General features: G+C 33.2%; 1 protein-coding gene across 2 annotated transcripts; it reads left to right on the plus strand.

Annotated features, from left to right (window-relative positions):
- Positions 1 to 681: 681 nt before the first annotated feature.
- LOC149942885 (oxysterol-binding protein-related protein 1-like) lies at positions 682 to 11720 on the plus strand. 2 transcript variants are annotated; one of them, XM_090179115.1, is made up of 23 exons: positions 682 to 1059; positions 1118 to 1359; positions 1437 to 1522; positions 1754 to 1828; positions 1886 to 1997; positions 5665 to 5750; positions 6143 to 6287; positions 6371 to 6483; positions 6550 to 6687; positions 6752 to 6853; positions 6994 to 7122; positions 7187 to 7315; positions 7379 to 7453; positions 7515 to 7704; positions 7779 to 7947; positions 8964 to 9039; positions 9134 to 9268; positions 9339 to 9692; positions 9754 to 9872; positions 9941 to 10310; positions 10378 to 10501; positions 10571 to 10661; positions 10897 to 11720. In XM_090179115.1, exons 2-23 carry the CDS (start codon positions 1191 to 1193, stop codon positions 10997 to 10999), a joined length of 3090 nt encoding a protein of 1029 aa, XP_090035241.1. In that variant the 5' UTR covers positions 682 to 1059; positions 1118 to 1190; the 3' UTR covers positions 11000 to 11720. The 2 variants fall into 2 exon arrangements, with proteins under 2 accessions (XP_090035241.1, XP_090035240.1); XM_090179114.1 differs by having other exon boundaries at positions 683 to 1091; positions 1172 to 1359.
- Positions 11721 to 21427: the final 9707 nt, after the last annotated feature.

The raw sequence follows: 21427 nt of genomic DNA on the forward strand, positions 1-21427 counted from the left end.
AAATTACAATGGTGACATTGCAGGGTTTCAGATGACAACACTATGGCTACGTTCAGCGGGACTTAGCGCTGAGTATTGATCTTACTGTATGCTTTTTTAACTTCCGGTTTCTACGTCACGTTGCTCAACGGAGTCAGCGGTTGGAGGAGCAGGTTTTTCCGTTGCTCATCGGTGTTGTGACGTCATTCGACAAAGTTAAAGGAGGGGTAGCAGACGATATTTTGTTCGTTAAGTCAGCGAACTATATAAATCGTACAACAACTTTTAGATTTTTGTGACGTAGCGTTGATTAAAAGGGGTACGTTCAGCAGAGCTCATCGGACTCACGCTTTTTCGCGTTTCCGGTTTTGACGTCAAGATAGTCATCGGTTACTCACCGAAGTCATCGGCTGGAAGAGTCGGTTTTTTCGATGACTGACGTCATTTCTGACGTAAAACTACTATAAAAGCTACGGCATTTTATAAAACACCGATGACTGAATAAAAGCGTTCAGCAACTTACGACGTCATTATGACGAAAAAGCTCATCAATGGAAAATATCAAATCCATCGGGTTTTTTTCCGTTGACTGCTGCTGAACGTAGCCAAAAACTCAACGATAACTCAGCGGTTTTTCTCCGTTGATAGTTGTTGAACGCAGCTTATACCGACTTTGTGCAACTTGTTTTGGGCCTGGTGATCTTGTTTAGTTTTGTTATTGATGACGTTGCTCCTGTGTTCACGGCGAGCCGGTTTCGGCGTATTCCGGTTTTGGAACCCGAGAAAGATGATGGATTTTCTTTCTTAAAAATATACAAGTATAATCATGTGATACCATTTTTTATGAAACTTTATCGAAACCATCAAATTAGAACACGATCTTGGGCTGTCCTTAAAGGCTGCGTAGTGTAGGGGCGATTTTATTATATTGGTTTTAAGGCCTTTGTCAGTTTTGAGACTTATCTAGCACCTTGGATTATTAATCAGGGGTGGAGGTGGGCGTGTTTGTTTGCTGTCAAAAAATACTTTTATCTTTATTGTGAATTCCTCCTAATCTTCAAATAAACATAGACATCTCAAGTATGTTTGTCTTTGTGTAATGTTTACATTTGGTAAGTTAATTTGCTTATTTTTGGAGATTTTTGGCAAGTAAGATGCATCATGTAGCTATTTTAAATTCTTAACTCCTCAGATAACTAGATTCATTAATAATGGAAGATGACCATTCAGAAATGTCTGTCAGTAGTAATATAGGCAAAGATTTTGACTGTCCGGATGAGCTTTTACTTCAAGCTGCTAGATTAGGAAATCTACACATTGCGACTGGATTAGTCGATGCGTTTCAATCTGGGAAGGTTGAATTAAATATAAATTGCAAAGGTAAGGTGTATACCACCATGAGTATCATCATTATATACATATTTATTATTTAGTTATAATTCTCTGGTTTTACTTAGGTAGCCAAAAGGTTAATTTAGGATGGAGCCCTCTTCATTTAGCGTGCTATTTTGGACATTTACAATTGGCCAAATTTCTATTACAGGTATAAAAGTTACAAAACAATAAATGTTTTGTGAATGTTTTTGTATATATATATATATATATATATATATATATATATATATATATATACATATATATATATATATATGTATATGTATATGTATATATATATATATATGTATATTTATTTATATATATATATATATATATATATATATATATATATATATATATATATATATATATATGTATATTTATTTATATTTTTTAGCATTCTGCTGATGTAAATATTTTAAATAATGAAGGGGATACGGCACTTCATAAGGCTGCATATACTGGAAGAGAGGTGACTATGAGCATTGAAGTATTATATCATTGTTCTCAAACTTAATTATTCTTTAAGGAAATGGTTGTATTATTGCTTTCCAAAAATGCAGATGTGTTTATCAAAAATGGTTTTGGTCAAACAGCAAAGGACATTGGCAAAAATGACCGAATTAAAAATATCCTTCAAGGTTTGTTATTAACTTAAGATTTTTAGTTAAGGGGGAAACCCTGTTATATTTCAATACCAGATTACCAGTGCTTGCAACTGGGGTGGATGCAGGAGGGGGGGGGGGGGAGAAACCTAAGCAAGGTCCCTTGTGCAGTACCATCTAGGTACAAAAAATTAAAGTATTAATTAAATTAATAATTTTGTCAATAGTTGTCATTATACACCTTTTAATGAAAGGATTTTCTTAAATTATTAACTATCATAGAAAACCATGTTACTTGAAAGTAAAGACATAAAAAAATTATAGTGTCTTCTGATCTTTGGCAGTGCTGTTAGAGGAGATGGTTTAAAATATAACTCAACAGGTGGTTCGTTTTTGCTCATTCCAGGATTTCAGAGTAGGGTAAGAAGAGTAACATTATGACGTCATTTTACTCCAATTCTGTGGTTTTGAGTTGGAGTAAAAACGTTTTCCAAAATGGCTGCCTGTGGCCTTTTTAGCAGATAAATTCTGGATAGCAGATGACAAAATCCATTTTACTCATTTTATACCTCCTTTTCAGTAGGAGTAAAAACTACAATAAGATCAGTGGCGTAGCTGATGGTATGCAGGGCCCGCGGTGCGGGGGGGCCTCGAGCTAAACCCAATTCCCCGGACTACACCACTGTCCGTCATCTGAAACGCATCTTAATGCTTCTATTCCCTCTTTGGAAATTTGACTCCAACTTTTCTGCATACCGCTAGGATTGTAAGCCACATTGCAACGATGTTCTTATTGGGGTATGTCGTCAAAATCAAGTCTTATCCTATAAGCATTGCCATAAACATTGAAGCTGTTGTGGTGTGCCTAGCTATAGGTTTTCGATGTCTCTGGGCAGCCTGTATCTACCCCCCTTCTTGGGAATATTCCAATAGTGGGAGGTTTTAACTTCAAATCTACTGATTGAGGTCTTATCCATATTACTAAAACATTGTACTCCAAGTTCCTAAACGCTGTATTTTCTTGTCATTACACGCAGCACGTTCTCAGTGCCACTCGTACTACCTCAACTGGTTTTGAACTTAAGTGCTATATTCGCCCGCCAGTCTGATTGGTGAAGTGACCTGCGACCCAAGTCTCGGTGATCACTTCTTTATTCAAATTGCTCCCTCCCCATTCACAATTTCCTAATGAAATTTCTCTCGCAATCTGAAAGGTAGACACTTATGCTGACGCATTTGACATTGGATTTCTAACTCTCGCTGCCAAGTGGATTGCTTTTCGCAATAAAATATGCTTGGCAATTTCCCATCATACACCGACTTATTAACTAAATCAAACGCTGCTATCAACGAGCTAAACTCTATCCAAATCTAGCTAATGGTTCTGAATTTCCACAAGCTGCTGTTAAATATGCTCTTCGATCTGGTTGCACACATTAGAGTTCTTTTTACCTTGAGATAAGTAGTAGGTCAAAACGCTCAAGTTCCTAATCTCTGCTCGTCTGCATCTGAAAAGCTGAATACCTGGCTACTACTTTTCGCTGTGCTCTCTCATGGGGGATATTATGATTGATACTCAAGTGTTGTGCCACCAAGTTAGCGGCTCCTGTAATGGAACTAATTGCTTAGTCCCTGTCCTTGGCTTCCCTTCCAGATGATTTACCACCAGTCCCAAAGGGAGGACTGCCATATGATTCTGAGGAGTATCATCAAATTTCACTACTGGCCCAATTGCTAAAGTAAATGAGCACTTGGTGGCTTATAATATTATATACCGCAATTCACACAATTTACTCACTCCTGCGCAGTGGCTATAGCATTGAAACCCAACTTATTTCCAGCATTGAGGCTTTTTCTTTTGGTCTGGAGAATGCAGCTCAGGTGGATGTCTTGTTCCTTGGCATTCGGAAATTGTTTGACACTGTTCCCAACCAGTTCCTTCTGGCCAAGCTTCATAGTAGCTATGATCTATAGCAATGGCATTGGTCAGGGTGTTATCTCCAGGCTATTGAATTAAACTGATGTTGCCTTCTCTCACACAATTCTAGGTCCCAAATAGTAAGCTGGAGCTCCAAGTGGAAACTTGTGCTTAATGTACAAAAATGCAAGGTCCTGTATCGTTCAGGGTCTAAACCTACTTTTACGGGTACAATATTGATGGGCATGGTGCGCTTGCCAGACACAATTCGCGAGGTGTGTACATCCCAGGAAAGCGAAGTGGTGATATTGACACCAACATATTTAAATTCAGAGAATTGTTCAAAATGATCTAGAGCTCACTGTGCTCTAGACCAGCAGTACCCAAAAGGTGTTCCGTGGAAAAGTCACAGGGATTCCAAGAATTCACAGCGCTGCCATTTTTGTTTGTGTCAATAGTTTTTTAAGATAAGTAAGAATGAGTTGGGATTTCGCTAGAATTAGGTGGATAATTTAGGGTTCCATAGCAAAAAAAATTGGGAACCGCTGCTCTAGGCTACCTCATCTCTCTAGCTGCTCCCACATTGTAAGAGCAGTAACAGGCCTACTTCTAGTGCATTTCCAGCTTCACTTGATTATTATGCGGATCAAAAAGTGGTGAAAGTGAAAATGAAGACATTTAAAAAGTGGTGAAAGTGAAAATGAAGACATTTAAAACGTGCTGAATGTGAAAATGAAGACATTTAAAACGTGCTGAAAGTGAAAATGAAGATATTTAAAACGTGCTGAAAGTGAAAATGAAGACATTTAAAAAGTGGTGCAAGTGAAAATGAAGACATTTAAAAAGTGATGCAAGTGAAAATGAAGACATTTAAAAAGTGATGCAAGTGAAAATGAAGACATTTAAAAAGTGGTGCAAGTGAAAATGAAGACATTTAAAAAGTGGTGCAAGTGAAAATGAAGACATTTAAAAAGTGGTGCAAGTGAAAATGAAGACATTTAAAAAGTGGTGCAAGTGAAAATGAAGACATTAAAAAGTGGTGCAAGTGAAAATGAAGACATTAAAAAGTGGTGCAAGTGAAAATTAAGACATCAGAAAGTGGCGAAAATTAAGACATCAGATAAGTGGTGAAAATTAAAACATTGGAAAAGTGGTGAAAATTAAGACATCAGAAAAGTGGTGAAAATTGTGACATCAGGAAAGTGGTGCAAGTGAGAATGAATCCACTTACATTGCCTCTGACTTCTTAGGCCGAACACTTTATTCATTTCTTGGTAGTTTTCCTATTTCCATCTATAATATTCCTACATCTGGTTGCCGCTATTTTAAAGAAATTAGAAATATTTTGGGCTAAAACTGAATATCTACATCTCTTTCATACCTCATGATAGCAGATCCAACCAATCATATTCTGGGATTTCTCTAGTGCTATTTCTGGAACTCACGTGGGGAAACTAGTATAATAAAAAATTTTATTTTATTTTGCCATATTACTATGATTTTTTAGTTGTAATAAGCTAGTACTTTATCATGCGCTAATCTTGCAAAGACTTACGAACATAAAACATATCCCAGACTTTTATCGCAACCCCCTCCAAAATGCCATTTTTAAAATTAGCAAATATTGCTTTTTGCCCATGTTTGTGTGTTTTTTTTAAATGAGTAAAATGAGCAAAAATCCGAACCATTGTATTTTTGCCCAAATATCTAAAAATTCAATATATTTTGCTATTGGCACAGGGCTTACCCTTATCATATTTAACAATTATTATTTTTGTTTAATAGCTGCTGAAGAAGCTGATTGCAAAAAAAAGGAAGCTCAGTTTCATAATTGTGTCAAAGATGGAGATATTATCTCTGTTAAAGCATTGGTGAATTTTCCCTTGGGTACGTTCAGTAACGCGAATCTGGGAAAAATCAGTTTTTACTTGATGTTTGCTTGATGACCGCTCATCGTCATAGTGACGTAGGAAGTTACTGAACGGTGTTATTTTAGTCAGCGCTGTTTTTAAAGATCGCGGCTATAAATGTTAACACCGACGCGTTTGACGTCAAGTCACCAAAAGACCTTCTCGCCGAGATGGTTTTTTTGATGAGCATCGGATGCCTATCGTGACGTTAAATAGGAAACGTGAATAATCGTACAGTAACAAAATGTTGGCATTGATTACTCAGCGATGTTTTTGATGAGCGTTACTGAACGTACCCCTTGTGTTTTTATGTCAAAAATATTTCTATTAATAATATTTTATTACCCCCTCAGCTCAGTGACCCCAAGTTCAAAAATATAAATTGTACAGACAGCTCAGGAAACACAGCATTGCACGCTGCAGCTTACAGAGACAGGCAAGAAATTGGTATTCTCCTTTTACAAGTTGGGATTGATTCTGCACTCAGAAATGACAAAGGTTTAATTTCTTGCTTGTCTCTTTAGTAAAAAGATCAAATAAAGGGGAAACTAGATTTTTAATTCATTGTCTTTATGTCTTAGGCCAGTTAGCCATTGATTTGTCTGCCAGTTCTCAAATGAAACAAATTCTTAGTGTCAAGCCAATTAGACATTTATTTAAAGTTGCTTCTCATTTTGAAGGATCTCTGTTACGAGTAAGAATACTTATGGATTTGAATAGATAATTAATAATATTCTATTACTAAAGTGTTTTGTTCTAGAAATCTCGCCTATTCGGTTGGAAACCTGTATGGGCTGTTTTAGAAAGAGGAACATTATCATTTTTCAAATCTCGAGCTGATGCAGCCACAGGGAGTCGACGAAAAGGTTACAAATATTTAGACAGTGGCAAAGTTCAGGTAAAAATTGCATTAGTATGAGACAAAATGTTCACATTATTGTTCATAATCGTGTTATTTCCAGCCTGATAATTGTGAAGAAGCTAACTTTTCTATTAGTTTCTCGGACAATACTTCTCAGATTTACTGCGTTCCTTCCCTCCATACGAGAGCCGTTGACCGAGAGGTATATTTCATTCGATTATCGCTCAGCAAATTTATGAGTTATAGAGAGAGGTCTTTGTAGCTCGCCTTTCCCTTTTATCGAAATTGATGACTAAGTCAATTTCCAAGTACCTCTATTCATCTTTTGTTTGCTCTCTTTAGAAGTGGATCAGCGCTGTCAAAGAGCACATTGAATACAGCACTCACTACATTCAACAAGGAATGGTGATATCAGACAGTGATGAAGAGGATAAAGCTCTTCCTCTCAGCACTATGCAAGATGCCCTTAAAGTACTTGTACCTTCCTATTATTCTCATAGAAAATGTGGTTGATCTTTCTTTTCCTTATTTCCAGTCTGCCTTGGCGCATCAACGATTGCTTGAAAATCAAATTGAAACTGTCTCAACCAACTTTGAGGATTTTGTGAAAATTGAAAGTGGAACTGGAAATAATCAGTTATGGAATACTGCTTTACAGCTAAAAGTAATTTATTTTAATTTTTTTCTGTACTTTTTAAATGATTTTAAAAGGATTTTTGTTTTGAAGGATGTAATTGAATATTCCCGTAAAATGTCTGCAAGTCTTACACATTGCCTGGCACTTTTTACTCAACAAGAAGAGGTATAGCGTTAATTTTGTATTTATTTTCCAGTATTTAATATAATTAAAATATATTTATTAGGTTAGAAAGCTTCAACTGAAGCAAGAAAAAGAGAAGTGTCGAGTTTTAGAGGATGCTTTGCACGCCTTAGCTAGAGAACATCACGTTTTAGAATGTTCCTTAAGCAGAACGTTTCAATCACCACCAAGATCCCCTTTACCATTACTAGATGAAACTGACAATGATGAATTTTTCGATGCCTTTGAAGGAGGTACACTATTTTTTTTATCACTTATTCCCTCGTAAAAAAAATTCTTTAATGTTTTTTTAATAAAAATTTTGTAGATGATGATGAAGATACTTTAGTATCTAATGGATATTCTTTAGAAACGGATGATGACGTTTCAGAATTACTTACAGAGTGCCAAGATCTTAGCTACTTAACTTGTACCGAGGGTGCCTTATTATCTCAATCTTTCAACGAAAGTCCCGTAGTAACTTCAATATGGGGAAGGCAAGTTTATTTATTTTTTAAATAATGAGCTATTTTAAACCGATATCAACTCTGTAAGTCGATATGATGAAACGATGGAAAATATCCCTGCTGAAAAGCTTTCAAATTTGCATAAAAGCGATATAAATTTCGTCCCGCCCCTTTAATGTCAGCTTTAACGCGAAGCAGCCGGATACACATCGCGGCTACTTTTAAAGGGGAAAGAGCGGGGTGGCTATCGTATTCCACCGTTTTGGCAAATATTGGCCCTTGGCATATCGCGGATCGATAAAATTCGTGTAAGGTAAAGCTAACTTTCACTGGCGATGCACTCAATTTGAGACAACCGCGCTCGATATTTTTCGCTTTTCCCACTTCCAGCTTGGCTTCCCGCGTGTCTCTGACGCTTCGCACTCCAAGTAGCCGCCTCTCCAGGGGTTGTTAAGGCGCGCACGCAGTTATAACAACGGGTAGCCAACTAGTCAATGTAGCGGTACAGAAGTAACGAAGGCACGGCGCAAGAGGTTCGTCTTGACGGCGGAGATGTCAAGTCGCTGGCCGGTGGGGAACATGGGGTTTGGCAAGCTTCAAGAAAAGTAGTTAAATATTTCGGGAGGATTGAAAAGTTTTGAAAGGAAGGAATTCAGTTTATAATGGCAGATTTAGAAACGTCAGAAATCGATAAAGCTAACGATGAAACCACAAGCAATGAACCAAATGAAAGAAATTTACACAGGTATCTTATTTTCTATATAAGCCTTGGTTATTTTCTTTTGGAGGATCTGGGGTCGACTCCCCAGGTCTTTTTGGGGTTGGGTCGAAATTTAATTACACCATGTTACACGCGCTTATAAGTTATAACAGAGGGAATTAATATTAAATTAAATTTTTGTTCATTATTTTCGTTTATTTAAATTTAATTTAGGTTAATTTACTTTGTAAATTATACTCTTAACCAATTATTTTCTGCAAGGTTAAATTAATTAGGACTATACATTATTCTGTCACTATATAAATTGGGCAATTATTTTTTATAGAACCAAACTTCCTGTGCCAATGTTTTCTAAAGATGAGTTCAGTATGTGGAGTATATTAAAGCAATGTATAGGAAAAGTATGTTATCTTATCCCATTTTTTTATAGAATGAATGTGGGAAATTCATAGTATGTTTGTATCTGTTTAAAAAAACCTTTGCCTTTTATCACAGGAACTTTCAAAAATTACTATGCCGGTCGTTTTCAATGAGCCTTTAAGCTTACTTCAAAGGATAGCGGAATATATGGAGTACTGTGACCTTTTAAACCGAGCCAATCAGGCTACAGATCCTATCGAAAGAATGCAGGTTAATAGCTTGTGTTTAATATACAAAATTCACATAATTCTTTAACTAACTGATATAAAAATAATGACAGTTGGTAGCTGCCTTTGCAACTTCCGCATCGGCTTCCAATTGGGAAAGAATAGGCAAACCATTCAACCCTTTATTGGGAGAAACTTACGAACTTGTTAGAGAGGAGTCTGGATTTCGTTTAGTATGCGAACAAGTCAGCCATCATCCGCCTATTAGCGCTTTTCACGCACAGTCAAAGAACTTTGTCTTCTATGGTTCAGTCTATCCCAAATTAAAGTTTTGGGGGAAATCTATCGAAGTCATTCCCGAAGGTTTAGTCACGGTGGAATTACCTAGTCATAAAGAAATTTACACATGGAATAACGTTACCACTTGTATACATAACATAATCGTGGGTCAACTTTGGTTAGAACAGGTAATATTTTATTTTATATCTAATTTATATTATTTACATTGTTTGAATTTATTTAACAAAGTACGGTGTTATGGAAGTTGTGTGCCACCAAAATAATTTGAAAGCCGTGCTTAATTTCAAACCAGCTGGCTGGTTTGGGCGTGATTTACATAGAATCGAAGGCTACATTTATGATAAACAGTATGTACTTCCTTCTGAACATATCCAATTAGCTAACCAAGGTTTAAATTATACAAATTTTTATTCAGAAAAAAGAAACACCGTTTTTTGTATGGGAAGTGGACTGATTATTTAAAAGGAGCAGATCCTACGGATGCTGAGGAGTACTTTAAATCTCACAAGAACAAGAATGCTGGAGTGCAACAAGCTAAAAGCGAAAATACAACTCCATCTGGCAGTCCCGCTCATTCTTCGAAGAAAATGGTTTCCAAACTAAATAATTTTACTCGGCAACTAACTGGAGGAGGAAGTATTTCAACCGAAACTCCACCAGCGAACCTTCCCAACCTGGAAATAGAAGGATCGGAAATTCCAAAAAGCGACTCAGCTTTCTCACTTGACATTCCAAACTCCGAAACTATTTGGAGAGCTATTCCTAGGCCAGAATACTCGCCTGAAGTAAATTATTATAAACTAACTTATACTTACGATTATGTATAAAATATATTTTATATTTCTTATACAGTACTATCACTTCACTCTCTTTGCAATGGCACTCAACGAACAGAAAGATGGTATGGAAAAATACTTGCCCAAAACTGATTCGCGTCTCAGACCTGATATTAGAAAGCTAGAAGAAGGAGATTTAGGTATTTTATTTTGCTTTTTCATTATATAAAAAGCTGTCGTTGTTAATAGCCTGTAATAAACATTTACAGCTGGGGCTGCGTTTGAAAAAAATCGCTTAGAAGAAAAGCAAAGAGAAGTACGAAAGCAACGCAAGAAAACTAAAGAAAGCTGGGAACCTCTGTAAGTTGGTTTTTCGTAGAGATGCTTATTTTCCATCCATTTATTAAAACAGTACCTTACTTTTGTCCTTTTTCTTTAACCCTTTGGTTATTTTGGTTTCCATTTTGTTCGACCAATAATAATTTGAAATATTGCTTCCCTTTTAAGATTTCTCTAATTTTTTCACCCTTTTGTGGTTAAGCCTTACACTTTATACAAACTCACTATTAATTGGGTACATTGTGCATTGTTATAGTTGGTTTCATTTGGGAAAACATGCCCATGCGAAGGACGAAGTTTGGTTGTTTCGAGGGAGTTACTGGAAACGCGATTATTCCAGCTGCGAAGATATTTTTTGATGTTCTGGTTGTGACCGGAAGTTTGACTAGATTGCTCATTCACACTCCCCCACTCGTTCTCAATGGATTGTCTATAATAAAAATACATATATATATATATATATATATTGCACTGGCCTATGGAAACAAAAAATGATTGTCATGTAATAATCGTCCCCCTATTTGGCAGGATTTACAATACCCCTACTCAGCTGTGCGTGCAATTCTATAAGAACCAATTTTTACTTCGTTTTTAGCCAAACACTTTTTTAAGAGTCATATTTTTATTTTTGCTACCCAGTGGATTTAGTCATTGACACTTTAGACTTACAAAGAAAAAGATATATATTATACATAAAATTAATTTATCATAAAACCTGTAGAATAGTAGCCGATTATAGTCTTTGTACTCAAGTATGTAAAATGACCTAACAAACCCTTGACAAAAAATATTTATATCAGCATATACGTATTTCATTACGCTGATCAAGTTGTTGTTACATAAAATGAAGTGATTAAACAAAAAAAGTTGTTTCGTGTTCGTAGAAAACGAGGGATTGACTGTGTAATAACATTGTGCATATAGCAAATTTAGTTATGAAAAATATTACGCTAGTTAAAAAAGGTGCTTAATAAAATGGCCTGATCAAACGTAATATCAAACCGAGCAGGTGTTAATATCCTCATACCAAAAAAATGTTCCATCTAAAGCTGGGACCCCAAAAGTATCAAGTTCTGTAAATTGTATATAATTATAAAATATTATAATGAAAATAGTTTAGTGCCATCGAAAAATGCACATTTATTAGTTATTGTTAGAAATTTCAAATTAGTCACGGAAATAAAAAAAAGTTTTAAATGTGATAAGTGTAGTTTTATTTGCCAGAACCAAGGCTAAGTGTGATTTTAAGTTTGCAAGAACCACCTATGGACCCCATTGCAAAGAGTGATGAAATAGGTAGAATAGTCCATAATGAAAAGGGTCAAAAAAGCTTAACCCCAAACAAATTTTAAGAAATTAAAATACTTTCAAATAAGTGTAATTTTATTTGGCGGAACGAAGACTAACAATGAGACATCCCGAAATGTAACCCACCGATTTTGTTCGGGGGATTGGTAGACCTTTATGTAACTTGACAACAAAAAATAGATAAAAATTGACGAAAAAAAATCAAAATTGAGCAATTTGAGCCAAATAGGTGTAAATGAACCAAAATGTCTAAAATCGGGAAAATGTGAGATGATATTTAAAAAAGTACTAGGCATGTGCGAGCCTTGATTTTTGGGTTTCGAGTCGAGCTTCGAGTATTAAAAATTTCACTTTTCGAGTATCGAGCCGAGCTTTAAAATCTTACCGAGCTTTCGAGCTTTTAGGCATAGCTTAAAATGTGGTTTCGAGTACTCGAAGAATTAGGCTTAGTTTAAAAAGAGTTTCGAGTACTTGGATAATTACTAAGACCTAGCTTTATAAATGGGGTTTCGAGTACTCAGTGATAGATTTAGCTTAAAAAGGCTCTGAATAATTGGGTTTATTAAGTAAAACATTTTTCAAAAATAAACTATATTTATTAATTACTGCCAGAGCTTTTACGTTTATTTGAAGCCATATTTGAGAAGTCTAAATTAATAACTGGCCATACAAGGGATTACAACAATAAAATAGTGGACTGATGAACCACCAAAAAACTAACAATAAACAGCTAGGGCACTATACGTAATGTAACTTACGGTTTTAGTTTCATTTTCTATATTTAAAATTGGTGACCAATCAGAAACAACTAGGACTTGTACCTCACCCAATAAGAAATCATTAGGCGGGACTATATATTTTTTTTTGTAACTTTTCCCGCCATTTTTACAAGCTCGCGAGTAGTGCCTTGGTAAGAAAAATAGTTTCGAGTACTCGAAATTTAAGCCTAGGCCTCGATTTGAGGCTCGAACCTTTTTCGAGCTTTTCAAAAAACACTCGGCTCGAAGCTCGATCGAGTACTCGAACAAAATCGAGTACTCGCACATGCCTAAAAAGTACCAACATTGAAAAAAAATTGAATTTTGATCATACACCAATTTATCTATATATTATTCAGATATTTCACGAATAATCTATTTAAATCAATTCCTATCAATTATAATCGTTTTCATAAAATTTACTGCTTTTGATCAAAATCTTTTTAATTTAGTTTTTTTTTAAATTTTGAAAAAATAATTTGTTTCAAACAATTTGTATGATTTTAAATTTCCTCTCACATTTTTCCAATTTTAGGCATTTTGGTTTATTTTCACCCATTTTGTTCAAATTGATCAAAAGTTAATCAATTTTGATTTTTTTCGTCAATTTTAATCTACTCTATTTTTGGCATTTTAAAATTTGTTAAAAATTTTTTAATATTTTTCACAGGGCGGCCCTAGGAATGGGTCAAAATCCCATTCCTTATTTTAAAAAGCGCCGATCCCTGAATCCTGACAAGTATACAAAAACCAGTTCTTTGAACTGACTAAACGGTGTTTATTCTTTTAAATAATACTGCTATCAAGGGACAGATATTAAAATTATTATGCGACATTTACTTTACAAAGCAACAATCTCAATTAAATAATAAGATTTTTTGATTACTGCTGTGAGTATTAACAATCAAAATGCCACTCAGAGAAATAATTAAAAAATATTATTTAATTGCTGCCTTCCCGCGTTCCATAACTCTCCGGGCGATAGCTTTCAGAGCCGAAAAATTATTAACTTTATTTGTATTTAATGATTTACTAGTTAAAACTAACTTTAATTGACTTGAAATATAGAAAAGGCGGAGGATTGTAGTGTCAAGAATCTGATGGTGGTTTCAGAATTTGACTTTGATGAGTAGTTTTTTCTCTAGATGCACGGGATTTAAGGAGTGTAAAAATCATCGAAAATCCCAAAAATCGTTACGGAAAACCGGTTTGGGTCCAATTGTGCAGTGTCCCATCTGCGGCGCAGTTTCTGTTTACGCACTTTTCCATTTGCTCGTTTCCTATTTACGCAGTTTGTCAATTGCGCAAATTACCATTTGCGCGGTTTTCCCGTTTGCGCGATTTTCCCGTTAGCGCGGTTTATCATTTGTGCGATTTTCCGTTTGCGCGGATTTCCCATTTGCGAGGATATTCATGACTTGTTTACCATCCAGCTGGCCCGGACGCGCTGTAAATACCAAAAATTTTCATGTTTCGCTCACAAGGAGACTACCCGAGGTGTTACCAGAGTGTTACACACCGATTTTGTTCAAACTCAGGGGATTGGTAGACCTTCATGTAACTTGAAAAATCCTAAAGGGATTTTATTCAATGGGCAACGGTTTTGCCATGGCAACGAAAAATGTTTTTGACAACATAAAATGGAAATTTTCCCATTGAAAATAGCATGGGATTTTGACCGATTCCGAGGGTTCCCCCCTGTGAAAATTTTGAAAAATTGGAAAAAATTTTAAAATACCAAAATTATAAACAATTGACAAAAATTGACGAAAAAAATCAAAATTGATCACACAACTATCTTGGAGATCACTTAGCAATTCTAACATAGGAGAGTTTGGCTAAAGAAAAAGTGGCAAATAGATGGCGCGCCCGACACTGTGTAGCCCCTTCAGATACTTATGGGCGTTCCCCCAATGCATAGAAGTACTGAGGTGCAGCCTAATTTATAGGAGACAGCGGGAAATTGAAATTTTATAAGCTAACTGGGATCGCTTTAATTTCTGTTTCGTTTTTACACGTGTGAATTTTAAGGAAATTTATTTTATTAATATTTATAATTAGCGAACTTTAAATTTCAGTTTCTCAGATATTTATTTGAACTGAAACACAAATTTTGTACTAGAATTAATAAAGGAACAACACTGACCGTAGTTTTGTCTTTTGGCTCTTAATAGTTCTTTTTTATAAACTAACGTGCGAGCGCTAACGTGGCCTTCTTGTTTAAATGTTGCTCTTACGTCAGTCTCTTACTTTCACAAGCCCACTAGCGCGCGCTACAGTCGCGAGGAATATAGGTTTTTTTTAGCTCGCGTGCAAATCGCTCGTGCGCAAAATTTACTAATAAAGCTGTGTCTTGTGACGTAAGAGCAACATTTTAACAAGTTGGGCAAGACCACTTTTTACACACAATCCTAAGGATTTGTGTGTATTAGTCTCGCGTACAGTGTAGCCGTTGCCGATGCCGATACCGATGCCGCCGATGGCGCCGTGTCGCGCATACCTCTTCAACGGTTAGGGCTAGAAGAGTCAGTGATATCTCGTTCGAATGTACAGACATCGCCATTGATAGCCTTTCATAAAGTTTTCAAATCGGAGCCCAAGAAGTTGGGCATTTGCCAATTTACTATTTTCGGTGATTTACTTTATGTGGTAGATATTTTCTTTAAAATTAAGTCCGATAACGTTAAAAAAAATATTATTGGATAGGTTAGGATTCAGTTGAACTACAACTTTGGTTATATCAGTAAATATTAAATTTAAGTATAGTTTTCGGGGTTATTTACCGGACCCCAATGTTCGTGGTTTAATATTTCCGCCTGAAAGTCGACATAACGTTCCTTAATTTAAGTCCGATTTTCATGAAAGTTATATTTTTGAATAGCTGTGGTTTACATATAACCTAGAATTGCAATTTCGTTGCTTAATTTTAATTCTTAGTAAGGTTTTTTGGACAGCGTACAAGTACCCCCATCAACTCCAACATTGGGAATACGTGTGGTTATAGAGACTTTACGCGAATTTCCCTCTGGCATTTTCCAAGGCCGTTCTAATATGACCCAAAGTTACAAATAAGTGTGACACTTATCGGAGGCCGTTCTAATATGACCAAAAGTAACAAATAAGTGTGACACTTATCGAAGTATTATGCTTACAACGTATGACCCGAACTAACAATTAAGTGTGACACTTATCGGAGTATTATGCTTACAACGTATGACCCGAACTAATAATTAAGTGTGACACTTATCGGAGGCCGTTCTAATATGACCAATAGTAACAAATAAGTGTGACACTTATCGGAGTAATACGCGATGCTTACAACGTATGACCTGAAGTATAAAATAAGTGTGATCAGAAGTAAAAGAAATCTTCGATGCTTTCAAATTATGAATAGAATTAAGCAAAAGTAAAGTCTATTTACTTTTGAATTAAGTAACAAATAAGTAAATAGGTGTTAATACAATTATGTGTGGCCGTGGATATATATTGGTTGTGATATCGGCGTTGCAGGCTGCTCTGACTAACTCAAACAAACTTAACACATTAGAAGGATTGTGTGTATTCTGGCCGTCGTACGTCTTGTTATTTTATAAAATCAACTATTAGCTTAGCTTTGTTTATATTGTTCGCAATTTTCAAAAATTAAATTGTTGATGAATTTGTAACAAAGCGACAATTAACTAATTTAGAGATCATAAAGAACCGAGATCGATCGACACGAAAGCTTGGTAGTGTTCCCTTTCCGTAGGTACTCCAGTGTAATGAGGTAAAGCCCACAAAATATCTGTAGGGGCTATTAAGCGTCACTAGCGCCATCCGTGGTAGAAAAATATTTCACCAAATAAAAAATCTAAGTGATCGAACCATCTCTCTACAACCTTGCTTTGGGCTTTGGCAAACTTTCCGTATTGCACAATGATACTCTTTGACCGACATTCGTTTTTCTGATTACGCATATACATGCAATTCCACGCTTTTACTTCTATAAACTACATCTCACACAGAGTTCAGTACCCAATGAAGCGACAAAAGGAAGTGCTAAATATATTACAACTCCAACAGGCCTGGCCAAGGTATGTGAACCACAACTTGATGTGTTTCTTCTAATATTGTAAGACCGGGCACCAAATAGAAATATTTTCGATTTTTCTGGGTAAATCCAAAGAAATATTGGAAATCTAGAGAAATCGAAAGAAATATTGGAAATATAGAGAGATAAACGGAAATATTTCCGATATTTCTGGAAATCTAGAAATAAACGGAAAATGTTCAATATTTCTAGAAATCGAGAAATGTTTTAAGTCGAAAAATGACCGAGGCCTTTTTTCCGGAAAATGTTCCGTATTTCTTCGCCAAAAAAAGTTTCATTCCATGATTAGTCTAATATATTGTTTGCAAATTTAAATAAAGCGGCATTTTCGCCACATTTTTTCGAATCTAAAAGTAAAACTAAACCTCTAGATTAGTTTAAACTGATTAACAATGTAACGCTATTAATGTTTTGTAGTATGTTTACTGTTATTAGCCATTTTAAATCGATAAAAAGATAAAAACATTAAAAACCCAAAAAGTAATTTATGTTTAAATTTTTTATTTTCCGATTTGCGGAAAATGTCCAGAAAAATTTCCGCTCATTTCATTTTTCCTCTAAATATAAGGTAATTGTAAATCTAGAGAAATCAACGGAAATATTTTTGATATTTCTGGAAATATCGGAAATATTTAAGAAATATCGGAAATAATTAAGAAATATCGGAAATATTTAAGAAATATCGGAAATAATTAAGAAATATCGGAAATAATTAAGAAATATCGGACATAATTAAGAAATATCGGAAATATTTAAGAAATATCGGAAATAATTAAGAAATATCGGAAATAATTAAGAAATATCGGAAATATTTAAGAAATATCGGAAATAATTAAGAAATATCGGAAATAATTAAGAAATATCGGAAATATTTATTTATTTATTTAGAGAGGTTATCTACAAGGCCGGAAGGCCGACTTTTGCGTAGACATACAGAATCGCGGGATTAAAAATGAACAGAATATAACTTATTTAAAAAAAAAGAATGAGATCCATACAAATAAATAAAAAAGCAAAGCCAACATTAACAAAACAATGAACAAATGAAAAAAAATATGTGAGATCATGACCCGGCAGATAAATGTTCGCATAATAAATAGCGGAATTTGTGATAATTAGATGGTGTAACTAGAGGATAGCGCCGCTGATCGAACGCCGATTATTTAGATAACGCCGAAACGCCGCCGCCAAAACATTTAATTTCATTCATCAATAACTCTACTATTATATTTTAAAAATTTCTTTGATACAAAGATAATTTTTCCACTTTCTAAATATGAACCGACCATTGTGAATTCAAAAACGCGCGAACCAGTGCCGTAGAACCAATATTTAAAAAGTTGTCAAAAATGAGTTTTGACGGTTCCCGCCAAACTATTAATTTTTGGCGGACGAAACCAAAAAATAACGAAAGATTTTGGAAAATAAATAAAAGTTGCAATTGGTTTCATCGAGCTATCTATTATAGTTTTCTAGCAGAATTAAAAAGAGGGCAAATATTTTAACTGTCGAAGACTTTTCAAACAGAGTGTACAGTATTGTTATTATTAGCGTAAATGTTTTAGTTTAATAGTATGTAACCAAAGTTACCTCTTTCTCGTTTTGGAAACAAGTGGTTCCTATTTTAATAAAATATATTCTATTAAACATGTTTTTTTTTAAATGTGTTTAAGTTCTAGCGGTCTTTTAAAAGGCTGGCGCTCTTTCTGAGGGGAGGGGGGGGGGGCAGTTTTTCCCATTAGGCGCCGCCACCGCCGATTTTATTAAACGCCGCCGATTATTTACTGCAAACTAATTATCGTTCCCTAGGTCAGCGGTTCCCAAAAGCTGTTCCGCGGAACCCTGGGGTTCCGTAAAAGGGTCACAGGGGTTCCTAGAATTCGCAGCGCGGCCATCTTTGTTTGTGTCAAGAGTTTAAGATGAGTAAAAAAAATTAGTTGGAGTTCCGCCAGAATTAGGTGGATAATTTAGGGTTCCATAGCAAAATAAAATTGGGAACCGCTGCCCTAGGTATAACAATGGCAAAGCATTCCAATCAGTAATGGCACTATGAGAAAAAGAATTTAGTCGAGTAGTAGAGGCGGCGCGCGGTTTACACAATTTTAAAGAATGGCCACGAGTACGGGAATTGATTTGAGGGGTGAAAAACTCATTAAAGTTAAGATCCAAATTATTGTAAAAGAATTTATGTAGCAGACAAAGGTTATTTATTTTATGACGCAAGTCAACAGGATTTTAAACGTGAAGGGGCAGGCACATTTTGCAATTTAGTAACAAGTTTAGTTATTTAAGAAATATCGGAAATATTTGGAAATCAGAAATCTGGTGTACAATTTTTTCTAAGTGGCTACCCCCTGCTATTTTGCCCCACCTACGCCGGCCCCAATTTCCGCCATAAAATTCCTTGTTTTTAAACGAAACCTAATCATTATCAATAACATAATTAATATTAATCTATTACAATTTAATTGATATATTAAAAAAAATTAAAGTTTCCAATATCCGCTTTAATACTTTAGGCGCCTCTTTGGCGCCCCCCTGACCGTCGGCGCCCAGGGCGTATGCCCCCCTGCCCCCCCCCCCTCACTACGCCTCTGCTATTTTGGGCATAATAGAAAAGTGGTCATCAAACAGCACAATGTTCGAAATTCCAGTGATAGCGTCACTCTTTGGATAGCTCTCAGAGTCTCAGTATCATATTTATAAATATATCCTCAAACGCTTTCTTTAGTTCTGGCGCGTCATATATGGCGCCGTAATTATGCTCTAATAAATTTCAATTTTTGTTGACGTTATTGCCAAAGTAGAGAGGACCTTTGATATGTGCAAACTGGCTCCCATGATATAGAGGCAAAGTATATACAGGGCTTTTAGCCTCATTTTGACTTTTTTGTTTAAGGAACAAAGAGCCCTAACTTAAAAGCGTAATTTAAGAATTAGGTTAACAAAGTTAATATTAAATTAACAAAGTTTATATTAAATTAACAAAGTTTATATTAAATTAACAAAGTTCATTTTAAATTAGCAAAGTTTACAATAAACGAATAAAATTAATATTTAATGAATATTAAATGAATAAAATTAATATGTAATGAATATTAAATGAATAAAATTAATATGTAATGAATATTAAATGAATAAAATTAATATGTAATGAATATTAAATGAATAAAATTAATATGTAATGAATATTAAATGAATAAAATTAATATGTAATGAATATTAAATGAATAAAATTAATATTTAATGAATATTAAATGAATAAAATTAATATGTAATGAATATTAAATGAATAAAATTAATATTTAATGAATATTAAATGAATAAAATTAATATGTAATGAATATTAAATGAATAAAATTAATATTTAATGAATATTAAATGAATAAAATTAATATTTAATGAATATTAAATGAATAAAATTAATATTTAATGAATATTAAATGAATAAAATTAATATTTAATGAATATTAAATGAATAAAATTAATATTTAATGAATATTAAATGAATAAAATTAATATTTAATGAATATTAAATGAATAAAATTAATATTTAATGAATATTAAATGAATAAAATTAATATTTAATGAATATTAAATGAATAAAATGAATATTTAATGAATATTAAATGAATAAAATTAATATTTAATGAATATTAAATGAATAAAATGAATATTTAATGAATATTAAATGAATAAAATGAATATTTAATGAATATTAAATGAATAAAATGAATATTAAATGAATAAAATGAATATTTAATGAATATTAAATGAATAAAATTAATATTAAATGAATAAAATGAATATTTAATGAATATTAAATGAATAAAATTAATATTTAATGAATAAAATGAATATTAAATGAATAAAATTAATATTAAATGAATAAAATTAATATTAAATGAATAAAATTAATATTAAATGAATAAAATTAATATTTAATGAATATTAAATGAATAAAATTAATATTTAATGAATAAAATTAATATTTAATGAATAAAATTAATTTTTAATGAATAAAATTAATATTTAATGAATAAAATTAATTTTAAATGAATAAAATAAATTTTTAATGAATAAAATTAATTTTTAATGAATAAAATTAATATTTAATGAATAAAATTAATATTTAATGAATAAAATTAATATTTAATGAATAAAATTAATATTTAATGAATAAAATTAATATTTAATGAATAAAATTAATTTTTAATGAATAAAATTAATATTTAATGAATAAAATTAATATTTAATGAATAAAATGAATATTAAATAAAATTATTAAATTCATTAAATTAATATTAAATAAATAAAATTATCAAATTCATTAAATTAATATCAAATAAATAAAGTTATTGAATTAATCAAATTAATGTTAAATAAAATTATTAAATTCATTAAATTAATATTAAATAAAATTATTAAATTCATTAAATTAATATTAAATAAAATTATTAAATTCATTAAATTAATATTAAATAAAATTATTAAATTCATGTCTTAAATTATTATTACATTTCTTAAATTAATATCACATTTATTAAATTCATTAAACTAATAGTTAATGAATAAAATTAATATTACATTTCTTAAATTAATATCACATTTCTTAAAATTAATATTACATT

The sequence above is a fragment of the Leiobunum rupestre genome, chromosome 6 (genome assembly GCF_980474605.1).
Source record: "Leiobunum rupestre chromosome 6, qqLeiRupe1.1.hap1, whole genome shotgun sequence".
Classification (NCBI taxonomy): Eukaryota; Metazoa; Arthropoda; class Arachnida; order Opiliones; family Sclerosomatidae; genus Leiobunum; species Leiobunum rupestre.